The following is a 27,760-nucleotide window of genomic DNA, read 5'->3' as shown; positions in this document are numbered from 1 at the left end:
TTCCCATAATTTTTCTTTCCACATGTAAATTGGCGGATCAGGGCTGGGGGCGACCAAGGTATATTTTGAAAATTGCTCATAGACATACATTTTTATTTATTTACTTTAATAATTGTATGCATTTATTCATTCATTCATGCATGGTCATTTATCATATATTCTGTTTCATTTCCCCAGTGTAAGAGAGTCTTGCACAATAGAGCTAAATGTACGAAAATTGCCATTATAAAATATGGGCCCGTCTGTTTTGCTGTTTCCACCAATTTTTATTTCAAAATCCAAAATGATACATTTTCTTTTGTTCCACGTTCCAATAAATAAAAAATCTTACTTGACATCTAACACGAAACGAGTGACCATTTTTGAACTTTCTTCACAACGTAAAATTTTATAAGAATCTTTTTACTATAATTGGCGACCTTGCCTGACACAGTCCAATTCGATATTGCCATAAACTATATAAATCGCTCTTGTACCATGATTGGTATACCCTGGCCAAATGGCACTGGATGCATGATCAGTTTCAAGTTTACAATTTGCACCTTTCTAATGAGTCTGAGCAGAAACACAAGTAAAGAACTGTATATAGCTCATTTATAGAGGCATATTTACAAATGATATGTTGGGTACAGGGGCGGATCCAGCTTCGCTGATATGGGGGGGGGGGGGATTTTTCAGTCACATTTTCCACAATCGGCCGCTCGAAGTTGATTTATGTATGTTTATTTGAAGGGGTAGTCCATTAGCTGTATTCCTATAAATCAACATAAATATTTAATAATCTCATAAGCCTTATATAAATAGTTCGAGCGCGAAGCGCGAGCTAATTTTGTATTTGAAATTTTAACATTCTGGGCAATGTTTGTGAGCCTGAACGAATCGTGTATATATGCAACTAAATAATTACTGCGAAGCGTGAACAGAAATTTTAAATATACGTTTTGATCTGATCGAAAAGGAACCATGCACCTGTCAAGGACGTCTTGCAGTTAGCCATGAATGCGTTGCATATTTCAACAATCAAATAGAAGTACATTTTTACCTAAAGAAGGGAAATTCTAAGCTTTTTTGTAAACGTAAACAGGATATGTATATCACTGAACTATTGATGCGAGGGCGAAGCGCGAGCGTAAAAAAAGAGATTTAGACTAAAACGGGACACATCATTCATGTTTTGTAAATAATGAAAAGGATGAGTAATTTGGGATCTTTCTAGATTAATAACATGAATAATGCGAGCGCGGATCCAGGGCGAAGTTCCCGGGTCCCTCTAGGAGTGGGGAAAATAAAAAAAGGGAAAAGAGAGGAGAAAAAAAGGAGGAAAAGAGGAGGAAGACAAATGAAAAAAATAAGGTGAGAAGAAGACTTGGAAAATACAAAAAAAATAAGAATCTTTCATATCACTATATGAATTTTTCGCTCGCACTTGCATGTTTGATATCGAGATACAAATAATCCTCAATGGGCTGATATGGAGCTTAAAATATCACGTTGCTTGATTTACAAATTGATTTTTTTAATGTGCAGCCGTAGTCCGTTTATGGTCTGATCGAGTATCAATGCAGCTCGCGCTACGCGCTCGCATTATTTGTCAAGTACCCAATCTCTAGTCTTCGTATTTACAATAAATTCTCAAAATATTCTTATTCAGGTCTGATTGTCAAAACATATCAGCTCTGATTGTCAAAACCTATCAGCTAGCGCTGCGCGCTCACATTTCGATTGGTTAGTTATTTATCTCTATAACAAACTATTTAAAATCCCTTTTCATGACAATTTATTTTAAAAAAAATCGGTTCACGGTGATTTGCGCTCGCATTAATTGTTAAAGATATATCAACCAATGCCTTCTATTCATAAATAGAAAAATACTTAGAATATCCAGTTTTCAGAAATTGATATTAACAAATTTCTCGCTCTTATTGGGCTTATTAGAGTAATAAATAAGATAATAACAATAACATTTCATGAATTGCTAATAACTATATTGTCTTTTTTTATAATTGAAATAATTTTCATCTCGCGCTTGGGGACACTTAATAGGTAGATAATTTCTATTTTCATATGACAAAATGTCCTTAGAATGTTCCCGTCCAAGGTCAGAATAATTTCCGAAAAATATCCGCTCGAGCTTCGCGCTTGAATCATTTATTGAGTGCGATCCACATCCAGTCAGTTTCATTTTCAGTGTTTGAAATAGTTTTCAGATTAGAATTCTGCTCGCACTTCCCGCTCGCATTACGTAGGAAGATGCCTAATTACCCATCTTCACGCCTTACAAAACATGAACTAGTGTCCCGTTTTTAGCTCTAAATCTTAATTTTCCCCATCGCGCTTATCGCTCGTATTGTCTAGTTATATACCTATTCAGTTCAGGATTAATGCTTAGAATGTCAATTTTCTTGTTGGAATGTCAAAAATGTTCAGCCCGCACTTCGCGCTCGCATTATTCCATTCTTGAAATAGGCCATCATAATTATATAGGCCTATGTATCGTCTTCAATACTACAATCAGAACAGGTCCCTTGTTTATCAGGCCAGAATATATATGAAAAAAAAAATCTGCTCGTGCTTCGTATTTGCAGTATAGTTATTAGTTAGATGTTTTATTTTCAGGACAAAATATGACATTTACGAAAAATTTTAACTCGCGCATCACTCGCACTATATTGAATAGTACGTATAGGATTATACATTTCAGGGGTCGCGGAAGTGAGGGGGGGGCTCCAGCCCCTGCTTTTTTCCATAACCGTGTTAAAAAAAGTAAAAATGACCATTTGATTGTGATTTTTTGCATGGTCACCCCCCCAAAAAAAATAAAACATTTGACTCAGCCCCCCCCCCCCCCTCACTTTGAAAACCATTCTGCGGCCCCTGCATTTATGTTGTTTTATAAGAATAAAGCTGACTGTTAGGTCTACACCTTCAAAGAAAGAAAGAAACAAAAATCAACTCAGAGCGGTCGATCGTGGAAAATAATGGGTGAAAAATCCCCCCCCCCATATTCGTGATATTGGCCGCGAAATTGATCTGCCTCTGCTATCATGTTAGCTCGTTCCATTCTTATTTCCTGTTTCCCTTGCCTCATTTGTTCTTTCTTTTCCTTTACTTGTTATCCTCTTTTTTTTTACCTTTCCCTTTCTTCTTTTCTCCCTTTTCCCACTTCCAAATTAATTTCCCTTCCCCAATGCATGCGCTGAAATATGACGTGAAAGACATGAACACATCGTACACGCAAAACTGTGTATGAACAGAATGCATAGAGTTGGATAAAGCGTGAGAGAATGTCAGGCCGAAGCGCCGAGCTGAGCGAGCGTGACCAATGTCCATCGCATCGCATCGCATGCAGCATGCAGTATAATGTATCTCGCAGTTTCAAGAACCATGAACCAATCTTGTCGCACGTGGAAATTTGTAGCCAAAATTTTGACAGACTCATCTCTAATACGTTTTCATGAACGTCAAAATAAACTACTGTAACATGTGAACTACAGGTTGGAGGGACAGCATAAGGGGTAAGTTAGTCCACATTTTTTAAAATAATTATCTAACCCATCTAACAAAAATTCAACGGTTTCCTGTGCTCCTCGCCGAACTCGCTGGGGGAGAAACTCGACGGAGGCCATGCTAAAACTAAGGAACAATGATCGACGAGCGCGTACACGGAATTAGCAGACTACGCTCTCGCAGGGATATTTCGGTTTGCTAAAAGTGGAACGGCTAGTGATCAACTAACAGGGGGAAAAATCAGTCGTGGACGAAAGTGGGCGCTATATAAGTGCGCATAAATTCAGCGAACTGTCTTTGAAATTCAGCCGAGGAGAATGATTTTATTTATCGGAGTTTATTTAAAATTTAATATTTCCAAGAAGAAATTCTGTCAATTTCGCATTGAATCATCATCAGCAATCGTTATTCAATAGGAAAGATCCATTCAACTGGAATTTTTGTATCCTTTACCAACACTATCCACGAGCTTTAATCTTAATCTTATTCTTATTTTTATTTAGGCCTTTATTAGGGCCTAACATTTTTAAGTCTTAAATAATTAAGTTGACTTTTTTATTGAAAAAAAGTGTGTGATTGTCATTGTGAAACAGTAACTTACTTTGTCTTTGTTTGATTGAATGAAAGACAGTTATTTTTTGGAAGCAAAAAGTGAATTTATTTTGTGACGAGCGAAAAAAAAATCTTATCACAAGACACAATGCATATAGGCCTACTAAGGCCCTAACGTCCATGCGCAGTGAGTCGCCATGTGCAAATTTTTTACTGTTGCGCCACTCACCTGTCACTGCCTGACTACAATGGTTCTAGAAATCTTTTGCAATGTTGAAAAGTGTCTTGTGGCATCTGATAATCCTCAGTAATTCCCTGAAATGCTGCAACGTTTGGTTAAAAGATCCAGCAAAAGACAAAGGAGCTTAGCGCAGTCAAAGTCGGCTTGCAAATTTGGATCCGTACAGTGTGAATTTAAGCTGCCATTTTTCTCGGGCGATGATTTGAGACGCCCACACTAAGCAATCGATGTTTCCAAAACTGCCCGCTCAAGTTACCAATATTTGGTATCAAAATATAGATTATAAAAAAATGCTCACGATCATTTCATTTTGAAGGTGGGGGTGACAATTGTTATCAAAATAAGAGGGGTTGGCGACTCAACGTATATCTCAACCCACGGAGAGGTTTCAACAACGCAGCTGAGTCAATGCACTTTTGTGTACGATCGGTGCGTGTGTGTGCGCATGCGCGATATGTCTGTGTAGTAAATGTATTGGATTTTTCGAATCGGCGACTCAAACTATACCCATCATTGTGTCGCCGTTCCGGAAGTGTGTAATTCATGATGTTTTTACTAAAAACTAGCAATTTCAGGAGAAAAGTTTATCATATATTTGAGAGGATTTGTGGATACTTTCATCTCATACAAAGATTTGGGTAAGAATTTTTTTTTGTTGTTGCAAAATTGAAGGTTGAAGACTGCCAATGGCGACTCACTGCGCATGGACGTTAGGCCTAAAACAATTCATTGATTGGCTGGAGTATTATTGTCATTGATTGGCCATGCATGCACTGCAGATCAATCATGACAAGATAAACATTTTTTTTTTCACTCGTCACAAAGTAATATTTTTTTTTTGGCTTGCCGCCTTTGCGTAGAATTTTTTTTTCTTTCACACACTTTTGAAGACGTTATATTTTTATTATTTGAATTGAATCTAGGCCTGTATAATAAGTATTAATTATATTATAAAGCTTGAATCTGAGTTGAAAGTGAATTTGATTTGAGTTGAGACGAGTGAAAAACATGAAGAAAAATCTGTCATGATGACATGACATTGACAATCTAGCATGTTAATTCCGTGTCGCTGTCATGGTGACATTGGGTGATTTCAAGTCCTGTGTTGGCCTTGGTGTTGGTGTTAGTGTTGAAATTTGGATTGCTTCCCCTTGCCCCAAAACTTATTCAGAGTTTGTAAAAGTAAAACTAACCCAGATCACATTATTGACATCTCAACAACAAGTGAGTGACTTTTCAGGACCAACTTCATTTTATGTTCGGTGTTATAATCGTGTTAAAATTGACCTAACACCAACAGTAAACACCAAAAGGTCAACACTGAACTTGAAATCACCCATTGTATTGGTCTGTGATGAATTGTTTTCATGTCAGGACTCGACTCAGAGTCAGACTTGGCATTGAATCAGACACAGTGATAAACAGACTGTCCAAGTAGAAAGAGTATGTTTTGTTACCATGCGAGACGCCGTCTCGTTCCCATTGTCAGACTGACACAGATTTTTTAGCAGTGTGGACTATGACGTATTAAAATTTTACATCTAGATGAAAACAAATATTATTTGAAGAAAACTTAAACTATTAAGCCAATGATTGTGAGAAATTGTCTCCAAGTTCTCAAGTGAAACATGGTCTACCTTGCCTGCACGCTGTGCCCGAACTTATTCAGTCTAAAGACATGAACTTTGTGGAGAAGTCATTCGCTCATGCAAGTTTACTCTCCAAGTCATCTGGCAGTGGCACTTGCTGATATAAATGCAGATTTTCCAAAAATAAAATGTTTGGAAATTAAAACAAATTCACCGATCCCATTGGCCTATGATATTAAATCATTCCGCATGTTTTAACAAAATGAATAGGCTATCAAAATATGACTTTTATGTAAGTTTTTTGTGAAATGCTAGACCCAAATTCATTTCAGGGACCCCAAGAAAAATTTACAAATGGTTACACTGCCATATTGGCTTTTGGCATGGGAAACTATTGCACAATCATGGTTCTTTGGGGCCGGCCGCCAGCGAGACAATTGAAACCATGCGCAGATCCAAATGTTTGATTGCATGTAATTATCGGCTCATTAACAACATTTTGCACAACTGCTTTCCATGAAAAAGCAAAGATGGCGATACAAACATTGGCAATTTTTTTTTTGCATTTGGGGACTTCAGATAAAAGATGGGATTCCGATAAATCATTTCATCAAAAGTGGAATGATTATGGTATTTGTAATTTTCATGCTGGCAGGGCATGGTTTTCCAGAATTTGGAGAGGACGTGTGATGTTAGCGAATGGTTTTTCTCAAAGGGGAATTTCACACTGACAAAAACTTTGTTGTAAAAATAGAAAAATAATAAATATTGCCAAAGGTTTGAGAAAAATCCATCAAAGAATAAAAAACTCACAGTATTAGAATTTTAATCATTTTCTTTGTGATGTCATATGCAAGCATCTTTCCTACATTTCGTATGGTAAAAAATCAATAAAATGTAATTTTCTCAGGAAATTGAAAATGGTTTTTAAAGTTTTTATTTTACGTTGTCGTTCAGCATTTCAATACACAAATAATTTCACATGTGCTCCTAAACACAAATGAAAAATCAAGTCATCACGAACCGTAAAAAAATAAAGTTTATGCATTTTATATTACATAACATGTGGGGCAGGCTCGTTTATGACTTCACTAATCAAAAACTCGAAGTTCTCATTTCTTTGATAATGTTCAATGGATTTTCCTCAAAACCTTCACCTATGTATTTTACTGTTTTTTCTGCTACTTTTACAACAAACTTCACGTCAGGGGGAACGTCCCCTTTAACTGTATAGTTAGAGAGTGAGTGTGTGATGTCAATGTCATCATTACTTCATATCACTTTACTGGCCTGTATTTCATTCGATCAAATAATGTAAAAATTATATTATATCATATTTATTATTATATTTAATGAGAATATGTATGACATCAATTTATTAAATTTTTGAGTGTGTCAGTGTGTGGCAAGTTCCCTCATTTGCATTGTGAGTACTATTTTGTGAAAGCATGGACCTATCACAAATGGACATTCAACGAATCCCCTACTTTTGGCCGAAGACCGTCACCGCTAATACTTTTATAAACAGAGCGCTGGCAGCTGACGCCCATCAAGCTGGTCGTAAAACACGCTATCACTGATGGACAGCGGAAATCAATTGTACGCTTTTCCTACCCATTGCGATGTTGTTCGTTCACTTTATCAAAGCAACGCACAGCAGCGTACGTTAGCGCTATGAAAATGATTGCAGAAACAAGAAAACAGGCGTGCATAAACATATTTTTTACGTACATCGCAAACAACCGCACATGAAATGCATTGACATCACCTTGCAGATCAGTATATCTACGGCAAAAAAGCAGTTGAAATTCGACGGAGAAATGTGCGGAAAAACGTTCAAAATGCATCTTTTTCGGACAGTATTGATGTCCATAGTAGCGCTTAGTACCTTCGGTCAGAAGTTGATTTTCATTTGGGCGTAAAATTCCAGTGGATTGGCGAATTTAATAGGATTTTTTGTGATGATCAGACGACAATTGCACAATATTGACAGCGTGAAATAATATATTGAAAACCGGAAATAAATTGCGCATTGCATTACAGGTAATGCAGGGACTTTCCCTGATCGCAGCAATCGAGCTTACATGACCGCATCTGGTCGAAAGAGGGCCAGAGATTGGGCGGTGACTGTCAATGTCCGAGAAGGGATTGAGTAAACAACCGCCCCGGGCGCTCGTCGAAAAAAAAGCGCAAAGAGAAAGTTAACTGTGTGACAGCAATTTTGACAGCTGGAAACAGGTGGTGGCCATAAAATGCTCTCGTTGAATGTCCATTCGTAATACAGTAGGTCCATGGTGAAAGTAAGCATTAGCTTTAATAAAAATGCCATAACTTTATTATTTTACGTCCAATTTTGATGAAAGTTTCAGTACCTTACTTTAGTTTTCCGATAAGGTCAAATCAATGTAACTGTCTAGTTGTCAGGTTGAACTTGGTCTTTAAAAGCTCATCATCTACTAATGTTCTAATAACAATTTCCCCCTTTTTTCATCTACACACAAACAAATGGGCTTTTGACTTTTATTGTGAGATTTTGGTTTTTGGGCAAAATGTACCATGTTGTTGATTTAGTTTCATGTAATCCTTTTGCAAAGCAAATTTCCAAGTAAATACAGGACTTTTTAGTCCCAAGTTATGTTTGAGAGTGAGCCCCATATTTGACTGTGTGCCTCTATCTATCCTAGATGGAAGTCAGCATAATTGCAGAATTCCCCTCCATTAAATCCAAGAATTGATCAAAATTTTTCCAATGTCAGAAAACATCTTAAACAACTAATGTATTACACTTGTGGCAGGGGCCAGAAAAACAAAACATGCCAACTACCCTTTTTCAAAGAAAAACTTGCATTAAAAATTATATCAACTACCGGTAATTTAGAATTTGGGTTTATAATGGACAAATCCAGTGACCACTCTCTGTGACCAAATATAACGACAACTACTATTTTTGTATCTGTATTATTTTTGTATTAGAAAACAGCTACAGCTGTTGCCCACTGCAAACAAGGCAATGGACTTTTGAAGGTCAACGGTCATCCTCTGGAGCTTGTCCAGCCCCAGGCCCTTCAGTCAAAGGTAAATAAAATCAGTTATTCACAAAAACCCTGGGGGAGCATTTCATGAAAGATCTTGTCAGATATTTTATCCGACAGTTACCCTAAGAACCGTGTTTCTCAGCCAATCAAAGTCATCTGACAACTTATGTGATGACAAATGTTGATAAAACCTCTCCCCTTGTGACCATTTCATCAACATTTTTCATACTATGACAACTTCCTTGATTTTGATTGGCTAAGCGACTAAGCCTAAGAAGCACGGTTACTATGGCAACTCTCGGATGAAACAGGACTTGCCGGATGAAACATCCAACGAGTCCTTTCATGAAATGCTGCCCTGGAGTCATTTTCCACTGGCATCCCTGTACGAAGATTTTCTTCAAGGGCAAATTTCATGTTAATGCATTCTTTTTAACGTGTGAAGTTCATTGTTAAACAGTGTTTAAAGTGTACAGCAAAACTGTTTACTTATGATTGACAAATGCAATAACTGATTAAACTCTGCTGATATGCATGCATATTTATTTCTCACTGAAGAAATGTTGATTTTGGGAATAAAAACACTGTAAATGCAAATACAACTTGGCACCTGTGGTCTAGAATTATTGAGAACTTTGGCAACGCTAGTTATTGACGAACCTGGGATTGATCAAATTTTTGTCGTCCTAATTTTTATAACGTTAGTTTATCGGGCTCGCCTGTCTGACAGATTATAATATGCAAGTAAAAAAACCCTTTGTTGATTCCATATTCCATTTCCACTTGATTTGTAACTTTCTACCTCCTTTAATGTCTCTTTAATTTTTTGGCACATCATTGGCAGTATTTCTTTATCCATGGGTGACATGTCATGTTAGCAATCTTATGTTTGATGAATTTGGTCACATGACACTATAGGCTAATCATTGAACAGAATTGAATTAAAAACCACTATTATAATTTCTATTCCTAGCTCCTTGAGCCCGTGAATCTTCTGGGCAAGGATCGCTTTGCTGGTGTTGACATCAGGGTTCGAGTCAAGGGAGGAGGACGTGTAGCACAGATCTATGGTAAGCCAAATACACCTAAATATTTGTTATGATTAGCTACTTCTCGCATGCGTGAATGATATTCTGTCAGTATGTTGATTTTTCCCTTACTGTACAATATGTAATTGTAAAGTATTTTTCCACTGTGTGAAGATTGATTGCAAAGAGATAAATTTATAATAAAATCTACAATTTACAATAAAACCTATTTATTTTGCCAACTTTTATTTAAGTATTGCCCTCCTGTTCAAGATGCTGACACTTGCACAAAGATTCTGAGTCGTTTACAATTTTTTTAGAGATTGGAAAATGCGTGCAAGAAAAAATGAAAAAAACTTCAAAATTCTGCTGAAGCAAAATGGAATATTTGGCCAGTGGTCACTCTTGGAACCTCTGCAGAAATGAGGCAAAATTTGTAGTTGAAAATCTGAATGAAGGATTTCACATTTTCCTTTGTTTCAGTTTCTATCTTTCATGAAACAATCACTTTCTTGTGAAGCCTTACAGTGTACCTTATTTAAAAAAATGAAATTTTGTTGTAATTCAATATATTTTTGGTTTTATTTTCAGCTATCAGGCAAGCCATCTCCAAGTCTCTTGTTGCCTATTACCAAAAGTGTAAGTATCCACTCAAAGGCAGCATGTCTGTTAATAAGATAATCTGGGGCCCGTTTCATAATTCTTGGTCACAACAAATTTGCAGTAACAGTTAAAAGCTACTGAAATAATGTAATCTGATTGGCTGATAGTAAATGTACAATTTGCTATTCTAACATGTCTTTATGAAACAGGACCCTTGAACTGCCCCAATTCATGGGTATCATGATACTACATGTCCGCCAACATATCATGAGAGGCCAAATTACTTTTCCCTATTTATATCCTAGGCCTATACAGAACTGTCAAGTAGCACTGATTTTCAGTATCAGCCCTGTCCTATGGTGTTTCTTTGAAAATACTGTACTGATTTCCTCACCAAAATACTCATATTCAGCTTTTAGAATACTAAAATGCTCATGTTCAGTTTGGCAGCTCTGCCTATTTATTGCACTTCCTATAAGTGAGGAATTAAATAATTTAGTAATATTTAATTCAACAATGAATCCCAAGTGCATGGAAGAAAATGTTTTCTTAAAATAAGCAAAAAGTGACATTGTTCAACTTATTTTACATTGTTAGATTCAATTTTTAACAGTATCCTTGATTGAATTTCCTCAATTTTATTTGAAACAACTTTTTGTTGGGGAGGACCTAGTACAGTTTTGCCCAAAAGTTATTGAACCCCACCACAAAATGCACTCTTCATGCCGAGTGTTGAATGAAGTCAACACGTCCATGTCCAGAGAGTCCAGAGAAACTTTATTAAATGGAATATTTGATCACCTGACCTCACAATTGAATATCTGGCAGAACTTGAACAGTTTTTTTTATGTTGATTTTCTGGTAGGGTTCACTTTTGAGCTCCACTGCATGTTAGATTCAAACAAAACTACCTCAACTGTGTTTCTTTCTAGAGGCTTGTAAAATTTGCAATGTAATTGGGATAACTTGCATGTGGACATCTCTGATTTTGTCTTTGTGCAGTCGTTGACGAAGCATCCAAGAAAGAGATCAAGGACATCCTCATCCAATACGACCGATCACTCCTCGTCGCCGACCCCAGGCGCTGCGAGCCCAAGAAATTCGGCGGTCCAGGACCCCGCGCCCGCTACCAGAAGTCCTACCGTTAACACCAGGAAGGATGGCTCTGGTGATACTGGTACCATAGGGGGGACACTGGTCCAAGGTCTTGTCATTGAGGTCTTGGTCTACGGACACACTCATCGGCTGTGGGGGGTTTCATGCGCTATTTGCTCATGACGGCAATTGTGGTTGCATCGTAAGACGGAATAAATACAATATGTAAATTCACTTCATGTTTTGTTTCTCTGTTGAATATTTGTGTGTGGCTTTGGTGCACACTCTAGCGATTATGGCAAACTCGGTGTCAAGAGGTCTGTTCCAGTAAGAGCTGTAATCAAACCCAACTCCAATCAAAGACAACTTGATTTCACCCAATCAGATGCACACATTTGGGAGTTGCATGTGATATTTTGATTCTCTATCCAACGTAATTCCTATAACAAAAAAAAAAAAATGATTTTCATTTCAACCAATCAATTACATTTGTTTGAGACTTGCATGCAATATTTTGAGTTGCAATCAAATGAAACTACTTTTCAACCAATCAGATGCATGCATTTGGGACTTGCATGTGATATATTGGATTGTGTTTAATTGCAAGTCTTACTGCAAAGTGCCCCAATCGCCCTGTCACTAGAGATATTGTTATTAAAAAAGCATATGGAAAGCCAGATGGAAGCATCGTCCCTCTTTCCAGAGAGTATGATTGGCACAAGCCTAGATCATCTCTCAGAAGCATTATTTATGTGCATAGTAGTCAATACCCAATTCTCTGTGTACTATACAATTGAATTACACTTTGTATAGTCTAACTTATGAAATTGGCTTCACTGGCTTTCCTTATTTGAGAATTAAACAGATTTTAATCATTTACAATCTTTCTGATGAGGCCTTGTATAAGAACATCATCTGTGGTCCACTGGTCCCAGAATTTTACATTCTGACCCATTTCCTATCCTGTAATGGGATAACAATGGTTTGAAGTAGCCATAAATTTGAAATGGATATTGACCAAGTGTTCCAAAGACTTGTGATAAATATAATCAACTTAACTATGGAAAGCCATGGATGTCCTAATTCTTCATAAATGAAGCTATGAAGATTCTTCATGAAGAAAATTCATATCCACCGACTGCCCTTGCGCAAACAAAAAATATGTGAATTTTGGGGACATACGTCCCTGAAGGATTGCCTGGATTTCCAAAAATCAAGTTTGATTGGAACAATCTAATACATTTCTAAATGATATTGTAGTGATAGAAGTGAAAAATGAGGGACTATAAATAAGCATGTATCCACTGTCCTTGCGCAAACAAAAATATCGAATTGGGGGAACCTGTCCATAATGATTGCCTGGCTTTCCAAAGTAGAGAATGGAACAATCTTATTTCTCAATGAAACTAGTGATAGAAGTGAAAAATGAGGAGGTATTATGAATAAAGTATTGGAAGAGAGGGAGATGATAAGAGAAAGACCTGGGGCTCGTTTCATAAAGGACTTGCAACTGTTGTAATTTTGCCATTATGGCAACTACCATGGCAACCTTGATTCTGATTGGCTGCTGAGCCATGTTGGCATTATGAGAGTTCTTTATGAAACGAGCCCCAGTGGGGGAGAGAGAGAATTGGAGGGAAACGGTAGTAGAGAAAATAGGACGGAGAAACACGGGGAGAGAGAAAAGCAATAAAAAAGAAGAAAAATGAAAATAAGAATTGCATACAAGAAATCTAAAAGGTATATTTATTCTTTGATAAAAAAATGACCAATTTCTCTTTTAATAACATGTACATAGAAAAATACAAATCACAGAAAATAGTACTTTGCAAATATGTTGGCATCCTATATGTAGCACTTAAAAAAAAAAGTAAACTGGGAACCACTATCATACATTAAATACAAGAAAAAAAAAAGGACTCTCGTAATGTAGATCCTTGATTATGACGAGCCCAAAATAATACAAAAAATACAGAATCATGAATGTACAATGCCAAATGTTTTTGTGTTTGTCTTGGGCACTTCATTCTATGCTATACATGATAAAATATTAAATCGATGGCCTTTGATTGCTTTATTTCAGTGAATCTCAAAATATATAAATCTTATAAACGAAATAATGAAATGTTGAAAATAATATTGCATATACTGTAATGGTTACCCGATACATGATTGTTGATATATTGTGGGAACACGATATGACCGAAATATTGTTGATTATGAAAAATTAATCATTTATTGACCATAAATGCTGCTCTGTATTTCTTTCCTTCAACTCAGAATTTAGTAAGTCGGTACCCAAATGCCTGCATTTCTTGTACAAGCACAAATGAAAGCCTTACTTTCATCCCTTCCTTGCTATCCTAATTTTCAGACTGCGATGTATCATGTTATCGGCTATATCTTGCTGGCAACAACCAACTTAATATAATATTGCATTTATAGAGCACTTAATATCAAAATCTGTAAGTGCTTACATTGACATTAGATATCGATCAGATTCTACTGAACTCTTCTCTGACAAGGTAGGGATTTATAAAGGACTTTTCTAAAAAAAATTCTGACAAAACATGTTTTATCTGACAGCAACCATAGTAACAGTCACACACACACACACATGCTTCCCGTCCAATCAAAATCAAGGATAGTTATTGTCAGAACTGACAACTCCTCAGAGAGAAATACAAATGTTGATGAAATGTCCTCCAGCACATCCCAGTTAAGGTACCAGAATGAGCCAGACATGTGAATTTCACAAGCCTTAGTTTGGCATGAGACTCCCGCATTGCTCGGTGACACAACATTTGCTCCTGCGACATTTCCTCTGGTCTTCATATCTCAGAGGGCAAAGGGTTTGAGTTAGGATTGTAATAATAGAGTTTCAGGTTCAGAATAATATAAAGTTAAGGATTAGGGTTTTAGTGTTGGAGGATACGTTTTAGGTTTGGCTTGACATGCAGATTTTCCATCTATAAGCAATTGTCGCCAGAGCATATGTCATGGCGCCCTCTTGCTCATCCCCCAAATCTCTTTTTCACACCTTTATCGTAGCCTATCCCCATACACATTCACACACAATGGCTGGTGGTCTCGAGCTGAGCCACTCTTCCCTGTCTAAAATCTCATGCATTGCTGGTCTTCGAACTTGGAATATCTGACGGGCTGCAAGATGGATGGACTCTGCAAGGTTCTAGGACTGAGTAGATGCCTATGATCATGCAAAGGAACCCAGACAGGATATGCTGATGCCGCCGTCTCCGAATGGAAAAGATTGAAGCTCCCAGTATCTTGTATCAAGGAACACTGCAGATATATGATAAAGAAAGATTTATACTTAGATTTTTATTTCCATTTCACATTAACAAAGTATAAATAAACAACATGATAAAGTCAAATACAGAAGAATAAATCAAATTTTGAGGGAAGATAGGGGTCCAGTTTCATAAAGACTTCAACTGCACAATTTCCAAATCAAATGTACTATCAACCAATAAGATTGAAGGATTCAGTAGATTTAAACTAATTGCAAATTTGTTATTATTAACAAGGTTTATGAAACTGGGACCCAGGTACTTACTCTTTGTGCGCTGGGTCACAAACCCCTTTGTGCCGAATTATATTCAGGGAGGGAAACAATGGATTTGTTTGAGCGTGAAATGCGAAGTTCACGTGGCATCGAGTGCGCATTGGCCGGTGCGAAGTACACGTGGAAAGGGTTAATAAAGAAAATGACCTTGATTGATAAATTGACTATATGAAAGTAAAACAGGAAAAGAGGGAGAAAAAGACACATGGAACACGATATTGCAGAGAGACTCTCCAATCATCTCTCTTTCACCTTATGCAAAATCTTATACAACCACACTATTGCTTATTCGCTCTTTGTATTATAAAAAGAAGTGAGACTCACAAACGTTGCCGGGTTCCAGTAGGAGTGAGACGTCCGTGCAGTTGTTCTTGCATTGTGAGACTGGAGACAAGACTATCTCTCTTGATCCGTGAGATTGTGATATCCAGGCATAGCCAGGGAAAGACGGTTTAGGCTGCATTTCAGAGATGGAAATTAAAACATGGTTACAAAATAAAGATAAGGGCATGTCACGGTCTAGTGGTTCCGACTCTCTTTTAATCTGAGGGTAGTGGGTTCAAATCCCAGCTACGGCATGCATGTTTCCCAAATTGTGCTTCACTTGATCAACCCAGGTGAGGTGAATGGGTACCCATGTAGGACTGTTTCCTCGAATGCTCCAAGTGCTGGAAATGGCAGCTTGATCAAGCTAAATAGAGCCGGGGTAAAAATAATATGCCTTGAAATAGACTATCTAGATAGATTATGCAAAGTAAATACTTCCTTTTATGATTATTATTATTTTTATAATTAAAAATACTAAAAACTATTACTATTATTAATGTTTTTATAATACAGTAATTATCATTACTATTAACAATATCAATATCAACATTATTCTTATTGTAAAATCAACTAGAATCCAAAAAATTAAACTAAGAATTTCATTTTCTTCCAAGCAATATGATAAAACATGAGTAATACATTATTAATCAGAATTAAGCACGATATTCTGCACGTAAAATTTGTTAATGGATTTCTTTCAAAACTTTGTGTTTTATCTGATTTTTATATCATAAAGGTTTCAGATAGGCTAATATTCCTCACATTTGACTTAACTTCTTAACTTTGGATCTGTAATACTACTCTAGTATGACATACCAAGTTATGAGGATAAGATTAACATACCATATTATGAGGATAAGATGAGGAAGACTCGATGATGAGGAACATCTCAGGAATGACCTCTGACCCGGAAGGAATAAAGCTTGGTTTACCACAAAGGTTCCTGACTAGACGCACACTACCAGCACTGGCTACTCTCCTATCAAAGAAAAAAAAAAGATATTCTGATAATGAAAATGACCACAAACACAAATGTTGAATAATTAAACTACACTTAGTAGTGCGAAATACACTGAGAATTTTGATAGAAATTGACCTAAAACAAGTGTGTATATATAACATAACTCCACTTTTACTGTGCTTAATACCTAGGTAGACACTTGATAATAAAATGACAAAGGTATGTATCCTGAACCCGGGTATAACATGGTCCAACTCTGTGCAAAAATTATGGGAAGCCAAACATGTCAATATTTGTTCACATGGTATGTTTACTGTAATCTTTCCTAATTCTTGAATGGTGAAGACATCTATCTTATTTATCCTTCCCAGACAGTTAAGAATGATTTGAGAGTCAAATGAGCTTAGAGATTAATGTCACAATTGGCTATCCATAGTAAAGCCACAACTTTAGACCAGTGTTTATAAATTAAACCCGACTTCAAAATATAGACCAAACTGTCTAATAACACTCTCCTTCCTGATGAGACGCCACATTACCAGCACTCGCTGCTCTCCTGTCAAATACTAAGTAAAGATTGATTGATAATAAAATCACCTAGAGTGTAACTGGCTATTATTTGAGCTGAATTATATGGGGAGAATTTGGATAACAACCAAAATGAAAAACACAACTATGTAATTAAACTTTAACAAACTTTAAGTTTCCACTGACCTATTTATATTTATTTTGGCTTCCAATATGATCTTAAAAAAACTCCTATCAACATTGAGGTATACAAATCAAAATAGTATCAAGATCATAAAAGCTTAGAATTTTAGAGAGCAGGGCCCGTCTTACAAAGAGTTACGATTGATCCGATCAACCTCAACTATATGGAAATCCATCAATGTCATAATTTTTCAACAGGAAATTTGCACAATGTACTTTGTGAACAAAAATAAATTGTCAACAAAACAATGAATGTATGAATATACATCATATCAAGAAAATATTTTTAATAAACATGCATTTTAGATGTTGACATTGCTGGCTTTTCATAGTTGTGATTGATGGGATCAATCACAATTCTTTTTAAGACGGGGCCCTGGTTTACCACTCAAATGAAAATGGAGAATGTTCAAGATCATCCTCGACTCTCTCCTCTGCAAATAGATCAGCAGTTGAATGTACAAATGGATTGGAAGACTGAATATGATCTGCTCTGGTTTGACTGAAGATCTTCCAGTTCTTACTGTGCCATGTCTGCATCTCGCCATATGTGAACTGATTGACTTTTGGATCCTGCATAGAAAATGACATATGAGAGAAAAATATGATTATGATTACCATTCTTATAAATAATCATTATTATCATCACCATCATTATTACCATCACCATCACCATCATCATCATCATCATCGTCATCACCACCACCACCACCACCATCATCACATCACATCACCATCATCATCATATCATCATCATCATCATCATCATCATCATCATCACCATCATCATCACCATCATCATTATCATCATCATCATAAACATCATCATCATCACCTATATCATCACCATCACCATGATCATCATGATCATTGTCATCATCAGCATGACCACCGCCGCCACCACCACCACCACCACCACCACCACCACCACCACCACCACCACCATCATCATCATCACCATACCCATCATCGATACCTTAAAGATGAAAGGCCGTCCAAAACTGAAAAGGCTCGAAGTGCCTTCGATGACTTCAATACTAGACACAAACGTGCATGGATAGCAGTCGGGTAAATCAGTAGCTCCATGATACAGGGGATTTGGTAAGGCACATTCCGAGTAATAGATGTCTAAAAAATAATCAAAAGTTGACAGAAAATCATCACCTAAGTCGAAACATTTCATTCAGACCAGGGCTCCGTAACACAAAGATTACAGATGAATCGCTAATATGAAAGAAGAATTCTGATTTGTTCCTAGTCAGTCTACTTAGTAAAATGCGCAAGCAACGATGGTCTTGGTAGGACATTTTATTTAGCGATCATTCACAAACCTTTGCGTCACAGGGCCTTAAACACTAAGATATTTCCTTGCATCTTCTACATCTCTTTTGCCTAGATTGAATTAAAAATTGCAGTGGTGCTGAAAATTTGACATGAGCAGTTTCCCCCATAATTCATGTTAATGTGTATCATGCCCTTTCAAAACCGTTCTGGCTATGTGTTGCAGCTTTTGTTTTTAAAATGCATGGAACTAAAGTATAGGCCTATCAAGTCAATATATCCTTTGGAATTAATGGCAAAGATTTGAAAATGATCCACTTTCCAAAATTTACAATTTCTCTGCATTCTGCAATACATCAACTATCATTTATTAAAAAAGACTTCTAGTTGAAAAAGAGATCAACTCAGCATAACCTAAATCATATTAAATCATAATTATGGTTGTAACCTGTAAAGAAACATCAATATTAGGTACATATATTTCAGATATATATACAAAAGAAACTTAAGAATTTTAAAAATATCAAAATCAATCAAAACTTACAACTTAAATCGACCCTCCTTGCAAGAGGTAGACTGAGTAATCTAACAGCTCTCATTACTGGATAAGACGTCTTGAAAAACAGGAGTTCAAAGAATTGCTTGGTTGGCTTGTGGTTAATGACAATGACCCAAAGACAGAGCAAGATGATCGAGAAGATGATCGTCCCTTGAGCTAGATTTCTCCATAATTTTGAAGCCGGTTTAGTTTGTCTTTTGTTAGCCTTGAGTGCTAAAATGATGCAGTCATCGATGTCAGATCTTGTCAGACCTTGTTGGCGTGCCAGGTTTTTGAAGTGGTTGATTTTCTCCTCCACACTGTCCTTTAGAATTCGCGTCCGGGTACGTGGTTGGCGTTCTGCCATCGTGTGACCTGATCAATGAAAAAAAAAGTACAATCACAAGAATTACACTATAACAGTCTATAATAAACAGAATAAATTCTTTGCTAGAAATATAGACGTCCTCTTACATATTCCAGTTATGTGAATTATTGAACTAAGGTTAGGCCTACATGTACAAAACCCTGTCAGAGCTTTACCAGACATGGCAACAGCGAACTAACAAGCAATGTAGGCAAACATGATTTCAAGTATTTATTCAAATAGGGTCTTACACTTACACAACTGATAGAGGAAAATAGAATTACAAAAAGTATCTTAAAGTCATACACCAAAATATTACAACCCAATTTGGATGTCGAATAAGACATTAACTACATGATGCAGTTCATGCGCAAGCAAATGAGATAAATTTAGTTATCAATGCCCCGCCTCCTATATTGTTAAACCTGTGTGAGTGTCACTGTGACTTTCATTCATAAATTTATCATCTGCACACCTATCATGTATTGTAAACAATCAAAAAACTAAATCAGACATTGACAAATCCTGCACTTCTGCGTGGGCCTGGCCTGGGCTCTGTCCGTCTTCTTGAGTAACAAATATTCTTAAGATTGATCCAAATTAACCCTAAATAATAAATTGCCCATCTTTTTTATATCAACCACAAAAGTTTAAGTTTGATATTTTGAAGTATCATGATGAACAGTTAACAGTCAGGGTTGCGAATCTTGCGATACTTCAAATCAAACTTGAACTTCATATCTATTCATCATTCATGCATACTCGTTTAAATTTTGAAGACCGGTATGTCATAAAAAAAAAATAAAAGTATGACTGAGAGTGAGAGTGAGTGAGACTGAGTTGTCATGCATGATCTTGTTAATCATGTCATGAAAATTTAAATGATTTAACATGCCAAGCAAAACTTACACTTGTCTTAGCCTTAGGAATAAAGAATGTATAAGAAGAACGTTATCGATACGTACACGTTCTTCAATCCTTCATCAATATGTCCTCGGTCCAAAATGAGATGAATTCTGGACCGGATCTGCAGCGCAGGCAAGGATCTGGACTAGTTGCAAGTGGACGTGTAAAGGACAACTCCAAATTCTGGGAAATTCCCTTTACGCTGACAGTGCACATACATTTAGCACAAGAGGGCGGCAGAGTACATGCTATGCTCCAAGTTGATGTCTTTCCTTTTCATCAGAGATTGGCGAGTGGAGAAAACCCAGATGTGATGAATAAAGGTAATTTGGAATGATCAGTTGAGCAAGATCTTGAGTTATGAGTCGTCTTCGGGGTGATAATGTTTATAATATTAGTTATTTTAGTCGTTAATTGCGTGGATGTGTGAAATTTTGGTGCAGAAATTTGTGATCGGTCCCACCGATACAAAATTGCGTCGTGTACTTTTTTGTTGCTTGTCATAATGACTGTCAAGACTCGAGTCGATGTGCACTCACATTTTGCAATATTTGAAAAAACAATACATGAGAAATGAGGAGGTAGAAGAGGAAGAATAAGGAGAAGGCCGAAGGAAGAGGAAAAGAAGAAGAAGTCAGAGTTGAGAGAGGAGTGAGCCAGGATCCTTGGACTAGTGGGAGTGCAAGGCCGAGGTCGAGAATTAATTAAATGGCCAGTTCAAAAAGGAGGATTGTCCCAGACAGAAAACAAGGATGCCCTCATAAACCAAGAAAATCATGTTTTGATAAATTGAGATTGATGAGGACAGTTTTGTCACTTCCCCAGGGCTCCAGCCGCTCCACATAGCCACACTAACCCTTTTTTTCTCCTGGTCCAACCTGTTATGTTAATGTCGGACCAGTAGATAACCAGTTTTTTTATTTTTTAGATTTTTTATTGGTCCGAACTTAAAATTTACTGGTCCCCCAAAATAAAGAAAATCTTGAAACAAGACTTGAGTTTATTTTGCTGTCTTTTGTTGCTTATTGTTACCCCACAAAACACACCCTTTAAAAAAAAATCAATTCTGACCCTGATTTAAAGGGCATAGCTAAAATTTGATTTTTGATAGAGGGAGGTACCAAATCATGACATGTTATTGTTATTGTTGTTCGTTGTGGGTCGTTTCCACACCCAAATGATCTCCTCGGTATACTCTCAGTGTGTTTGTCACAAGGTTGATGAGCTGCTAGGTACTAGTTGCTTAGATCTACTCGTGCTAGAAGTTAGAAGTTGACATTGGTGCTTTTGATGAAGCGAGCCAAAGAAGATGCTATTATAGATTGCATTTGGGGTTAGTCCCAAGATGGGAAAAGAGGGAAGTATCTCAAAGATAGGAAGGGGTGCTTGTCCTTTGATATCCAACGTCAATGGATTGCATCATCTCCTCTCTATGCGACTTGTGGAGTGGGCAGTGAAGAAGGACATGTTCAAGTGTCTGCCTGTCATGTTCACAGTTGCATGTGGGTGTAGGGCATACACGAGGGAGTACTCTGTGCATATGGTCTCTGAGCTTAGTCTGTCCAGTTAGCATCCTCATGATCTTGAAATTGTGACACCATGAGAAGAAAAACCCATGGCCAAATGTGGTAGGGATCTGTTCAACAGAGTGAGAGATATGAAAACCTTATTTGCTCCATTCAAGTCATTGTATTATACATCCGTTTCTGAATGGTTACAGGGCTTAAATTAATCGACGGCCATCGACGGCCAGGCTGTCAATACCACTATAACTGGCAGTGATGCCCTTTAAGAAATTGAACAATTCACGGCCAAAAAGGCTGTGCCCTTTTTTCAAGCTGGCCGACATGCCCTTTTTCACTGTGAGATTGAAGTGTTCAAAGTTCTCCCATATTTCACAAGCAAAAATACAGAAGAGAGAGAGAAAAAACAAAGTTAACAACTTCCCTCAATTCAAATTGCAAGCCAGTTTGCGCTAAATTCTGTGATCTACACACAAACACACACACACGCAAAGTCAGCATACATACATGTACTAGCTGCTGTGTGTGGCAGCGCTGGCATGCAGGAGCACAGTGGTACTTTTGCAGACTTTTTCCACCAGTTTTTCCACTCAAATAATCACAACTCGGAGGAAAATATGATTTGGTGATGTAATGGGAGGAGCTAGTTTTTTAGTTTTATTACTAGATCGAGTTGTTTTACCTTTTGTTTTGAGAAGAGATGCCTGTGTATGTGTTATGCCGCGATGTTTCACCTTTGAAATTTTATTTATTTCTAAAACATTTTAGTTTTCCAACAATTTAAAAAATATATTAAAAAACCCCCAAATATCAGTAAGATTATTGTTAAATGATTACATTTTTCTTTGTTTGCTTGAAGTTTTAACTTTTTTCCCCTCTTTCTTCCCTTCATTTTTTATTTCTTTTCCATCATTCCTTCTTTATCCTTATATCCTTCCTTCTTGCCTTTAGTTCCATCTATCTTTATTTTCAGTCTTTCCGATCTTTCTTTCCTGATCCTTTCTCTCTCTCTGTTCATTTTTATTTCCTTCCTTCCTTTTCTTACTTTCCTTTTTTTTTCTTTATTTCCGTTCTTCTTACTTTCCTTAAAATTTTCTTTGCTCCCTTCCTCTCCTTTTTCTTTTCATTCTGTCTGTCATCCCTTCTTCTTTCCTTCTTCCATTCCTTTCTTGCTCTAACTCTCTCGCTTTATTCATTCTTTCCTTCCTTTTTCCCCTTTATTCTTTCTTTCCTTCCTTTCTTCCTGATTTTTCTTTTCTTTTTTCCATTCCTTCTTTTTTCATCTTATCCTTCCTGAATTCCTTTTCCATTCCATCTATCTTTGTTTCTTATCATTTCCTAGCATTCCTTCCTTTCTGTGTTCATTTATTTTCTTCATTCTTTCCTTCTTTAAGTCCCTCATTGTCTTTTTCTTTCCTTTCTTTCTCTTAATTTCCTCCTTTTTTAAATTTCCTTTTTTATTTCCTTAATTTTTTTCTTTGCTTCCTTCTCTCTTCCTCTCCCTTTTTTCGTTCTTTCTCTCCTTCCATTATTTTCTTTCTTTTTTTCATTCTCTCCTCCCTCTCTTTCATCCATCCTTTCTTTTTTTCATTCTTTATTTTCTTTTTTCCTATTTTTTGCTATTCCTTCCTTCCTTTCTCCCTTCCTGTTTTTCTTCTTTCTTTCATAGAATGAAGGAAAGATTTTTTCCTTCATTCATTCTTTCATCCTTTTTTTTCTTACTCTATTTGTTCTTTTCAACATTCATTATCTTCCCTTCCTTTCTTTTTCCTTCCCTTTTCTCTATTTATTTCAAAGAATGAAGGAAACCTTTTTTCTTTCCTTTATTATTTCTTTCATCCTTCTTTTCACTTTTTTCCCCTTTATATTCTTTCATTCTTTCTTTCTTTCTTTCTTTCTTTCTTTCTTTCTTTCTTTCTTTCTTTCTTTCTTTCTTTCTTTCTTTCTTTCTTTCTTTCTTTCTTTCTTTCTTTCTTTCCTTCCTTCCTTCCTTCCTTCCTTCCTTCCTTCTTTCTTTCTTTCCCTCCTTCTTTCCTTCCTTCCTCCCTTCCTGTATTTCTTCTTTCTTTCAAAGAATGAAGGAAACATTTTTTTCCTTCATTCATTCTCTCCTCCCTCTCTTTCATCATTTCTTTCTTTTTTTCATTCTTTATTTTCTTTTTTCCTATTTTTTGCTATTCCTTCCTTCCTTCCTCCCTTCCTGTTTTTCTTCTTTCTTTCATAGAATGAAGGAAAGATTTTTTCCTTCATTCATTCTTTCATCCTTTTTTTTCTTACTCTATTTTTTCTTTTCAACATTCATTATCTTCCCTTCCTTTCTTTTTCTTTCCCTTTTCTCTATTTATTTCAAAGAATGAAGGAAACCTTTTTTCTTTCCTTTATTATTTCTTTCATCCTTCTTTTCACTTTTTTCCCCTTTATTTTCTTTCATTCATTCTTTCTTTCTTTCTTTCCTTCCTTCCTTCCTTCCTTCTTTCTTTCCCTCCTTCTTTCCTTCCTTCCTCCCTTCCTGTATTTCTTCTTTCTTTCAAAGAATGAAGGAAACATTTTTCTTTCCTTCATTCATTCTTTCATCCTTTTTTTTCTTACTCTATTTTTTCATATTTTTCTTTCTCTCTATTTTTTTCTTTCAAACATTCATTCATCTTCCCTTTACTCCCTTTCTTTGTCTTTCCCTTTTCTCTATTTATTTCAAAGAATGAAGGAAACCTTTTTTCTTTCCTTTATTATTTCTTTCATCCTTCTTTAATTTTTTTTAATTTTTTCCCCTTCCTTTTTTCCCTTTCATTTGTCTTTCTTCTCCATTCATCTCTTTTCTTTCCTCTTTTCTTTCTCCCCTTCATTCTTCCTTTTACCCATTCATTCATTTTCCCTTCCTTTTCTTTATATTTTCCCTTCTTATTTCTTTCTTTCTTTCTTTCCTTCTTCCTTCCTTCCTTCCTTCCTTCATTCCTTTTTTATTCATTTTCAGTGATTCCATTTTTTATTAAGTGCCATGGTCACAAAAGTACATGAAAATATATGAGAGAGGAAATCATTCAATTGGCATATCAACACACTAATTTTGGTCATGACAGGCAAGATATATTTTACAAATACAAGGTGCATCAGTTCATGTTAAAAAGAGGAAAAGGGCAATGGTACATGTACATAGAACAACACTACTTTCTTTTGAAGCGGTAAAATCTTGCTTTGAAAGTTTTTTTGGGGGCAAGTGAAATATATATCCGGGCAAGTATTTTCCAACTAGATCTTTATTGAAATTCACTTGCTTTATGTAGCACCCCGTACAAGAGTAAGTACATTTGATATCTAAAATAGGATACCTAAAAAGATTGGCCTTTGATGCCCTTCTTGGAAAAATATTTTGGCCTTGGTGCCCTCTGTAGTGGCCTTGATGCCCTCCAAAATATGAGGTATTTCAAGGCCAAACTGGCCTTGCCCTAAAAATGACGAAATTTAAGGCCTGTGGTTACAAATGCATTGATCATTTTTCTCTTGTAGAATTGACCCAAGAGCGATTACCTACATTTGTACTAATTTCTTTAGCTTGTTTTGTATTGAAAACTTTCAGATTGCTGCTAAGATCGTCTGTAAAACATGCTGCCACCATTGAGACGTTTAATAAAGATTTACTGCCACCAGTGTCAGACGTTGCTTCTCACTTATTACAAAGGCGGTTAAGGTAAGACAGTCTGGATCTTTTGGGAACTTTTGCAGAGAGTGTTACAAATTACAATTGAACTCAACTCTGAAAATCAAACGCAACTTTTTAACCCATCAGAAGCACCCATTCAGTCCTTGCGTTTGGTTATTCTTATTGAATACAAATATTTCTACAATCTGTCTATGAGGAATTGACATTGTTGAATATTCAAACCGCTTTGATATGGAGCTCATGAAAAGCACTATATGAGACAAAGAAGTATTTTTATATTATTAAATATTAAGTAGGGCATATCCCAAGCTTAATTCAACCAATGACGTGATTAATTATTTAGAGCAGCACTCCTCAACCTTTTTTTACTCGTGGACCACTTTGACTCTCAGATTTTTTTTATTTTATCTTATATTTTATTCATAAAATTTACTTATAAAGGGGGGCCTTCACCCTACAAGCTCTGCTTTTTAGTTGGTCTCCTTCCCTTTCGATTTCATGGTATTATTGTATTATAAAAAAATGATTTAAATGTTATATTTTGTAAATATGTATATTGAACTATCATTGTAAATGTAAAAAAGATTGAAAGAGAAAATAAATGAATTGAATTGAAAAGGCCCACCTACCAAAATTTTAAGACCACGCTGATCCATTTTAATAAAAATATTTTGTGAAATTTGAACACAAAGCTCTGAAGCACGTTCGAAACAAACAGTTCGAGAACTGTATGCATGCACATGAGGTTCACATCCAATTTTGATCGAAACCATCATAGCGTGCATGTGACGCTTTGCAACGTGCATGATACCTAAGGCTAAGCGTGCTTTAGTTTTGTTTGACCCACGTAGACGGATTGGACATACCATGTTCGGACAGGTATGTGAAATACACTATAATTTTTTTCTCCATCTGGAGCTTCTCGCAGCCCACCTGAGAGAGCTTCGCGGCCCACCGTTTGAGAAGCGCTGATTTAGAGCTTGTAACTTGGAGTTGGAATGAGTGTGCTTTATATAGTCACTCATAGGTACCTTAACAGAAGTATGAAAATTACCCTGATGATCAGCCGCTAAGCATTGCGTTATTGGGCCCCAAATAACATTTACCTTTTGTTTGTAACTCTAATAGGTGGACTTGTAAAGTGCTTTTTGGAACGCACCAAGGAAGACCTGACCAAGACGCCTGGGATCTGCCCAGAGTGTGGCTCCCGATTCGGTCGTGAGGCGGTCATCAGGAACAAACAAGCTATCAAAATTGTAGGGGGTAAAGTCTTCTGGAGGTAGATCATCCTCTTCCTCTCTTGGCTATGGAAGGTGAGAGATATACATTTTATTAATTCCTTTATTTGTTCATTTGTTTGTTTTTTCCGTCCGTCCATCCATCCATCCATCCATCCATCCATCCATCCATCCATCCATCCATCCATCTCTCTTTTCCTTCATTCATCCGTTCATACATTGATTCATTAATCATTGTTCGTTCATTCATTCATTCATTCATTCAAAGTATTTATGTTGTTGTCATTCAGCCCTGTGTAGACACACACTGGAAAGTTAGCAGTCTTTTAATTTAGACTTAGTTGAAGATTAGAACTGTAGGATATCTTTGCGCTCTATCCACGAGCCTTGGAGCCACACTACTAAGTTTTAGTGGTGCTGACGTGATAAAGTTAGTGTGACCTTTCCCTAGACTTGCTAACTACCGGTGTCCTTTCGACACTTCAGGTTCCAGGATATGATTCTAATGCGTGACTCTTCCTCGATCTCAAATATTTGGTATTGTTTGGACAATTGAATGATGAGCTCTTATCGTTGATGAATAGCCACTGTATAAAATATACAGTATAGGTAATGTTTTATTACAGCTGGGGGTTTCTCATATCTTTCTTAATATTCAGTTTTTCTCAAACTCTCATTGATCTTATTCTTTGACCTATTTTAAGCAGTTTGAAGGATACCATTCTCCTTTATTTTCTTTTATTACAGCTGGGAGTTTGGATATCCAGCATGGACTAGAGGAGGTGAACCAGGAGCTCCAGCACGTGGAGAAGCAGATTGAAAGGCTCCTGCAGAAACAGCAACGGCTCATGCAGAGGAAGGAGCAGCTGGAGGTCCAGTCCAGTCGGCTTCATGAGCTGAGCCTCCAGGCAGGCTCCACTGACTGGGAAAAATCAGGTAAGTACAAAGAATACCACACTGTATGACTGCAAATGAAATATCTTTTATCAGTTTGGAAATGAAATGAAAAACCTG

General features: G+C 36.6%; 3 protein-coding genes across 4 annotated transcripts in view; 2 read left to right on the top strand and 1 right to left on the bottom strand.

Annotated features, from left to right (window-relative positions):
• The first annotated feature begins 5,374 nt into the window (after window positions 1-5,374).
• Window positions 5,375-11,884, top strand: LOC129268240 (small ribosomal subunit protein uS9-like). Its single transcript, XM_064104356.1, has 5 exons — window positions 5,375-5,524; window positions 8,863-8,964; window positions 9,898-9,994; window positions 10,544-10,591; window positions 11,558-11,884. The coding sequence occupies exons 1-5, from the start codon at window positions 5,375-5,377 to the stop codon at window positions 11,701-11,703; spliced, it is 543 nt and encodes a 180-aa protein (XP_063960426.1). The 3' UTR covers window positions 11,704-11,884.
• Window positions 11,885-13,395: 1,511 nt separating this feature from the next.
• LOC129268766 (bombesin receptor-activated protein C6orf89 homolog) lies at window positions 13,396-20,831 on the bottom strand. 2 transcript variants are annotated; one of them, XM_064104761.1, is made up of 7 exons: window positions 20,387-20,831; window positions 19,061-19,429; window positions 18,212-18,363; window positions 17,621-17,808; window positions 16,407-16,542; window positions 15,561-15,693; window positions 13,396-14,953 (listed from the first exon to the last, which is right to left on the bottom strand). In XM_064104761.1, the coding sequence occupies exons 2-7, from the start codon at window positions 19,419-19,421 to the stop codon at window positions 14,865-14,867; spliced, it is 1,059 nt and encodes a 352-aa protein (XP_063960831.1). In that variant the 5' UTR covers window positions 19,422-19,429; window positions 20,387-20,831; the 3' UTR covers window positions 13,396-14,864. The 2 variants fall into 2 exon arrangements, with proteins under 2 accessions (XP_063960831.1, XP_063960830.1); XM_064104760.1 differs by having other exon boundaries at window positions 20,331-20,537.
• LOC129267688 (ATP-dependent DNA helicase Q1-like) overlaps window positions 20,540-27,760 on the top strand; it is a 24,623-nt gene continuing 17,402 nt past the window's right edge. The window contains exons 1-4 of the mRNA XM_064104759.1: window positions 20,540-20,650; window positions 25,425-25,535; window positions 26,637-26,821; window positions 27,494-27,682. Of these exons, the coding sequence (XP_063960829.1) occupies window positions 26,815-26,821; window positions 27,494-27,682 (196 nt within the window). The 5' untranslated portion in view covers window positions 20,540-20,650; window positions 25,425-25,535; window positions 26,637-26,814. The remainder of the gene's footprint in view (window positions 20,651-25,424; window positions 25,536-26,636; window positions 26,822-27,493; window positions 27,683-27,760) is intronic.

This window comes from Lytechinus pictus, chromosome 9, assembly GCF_037042905.1.
Source record: "Lytechinus pictus isolate F3 Inbred chromosome 9, Lp3.0, whole genome shotgun sequence".
Taxonomy (NCBI): Eukaryota; Metazoa; Echinodermata; class Echinoidea; order Temnopleuroida; family Toxopneustidae; genus Lytechinus; species Lytechinus pictus.
The sequence above is the reverse complement of the archived record's forward strand: the minus strand, read 5'-3'. Positions and strand labels throughout refer to the sequence as shown.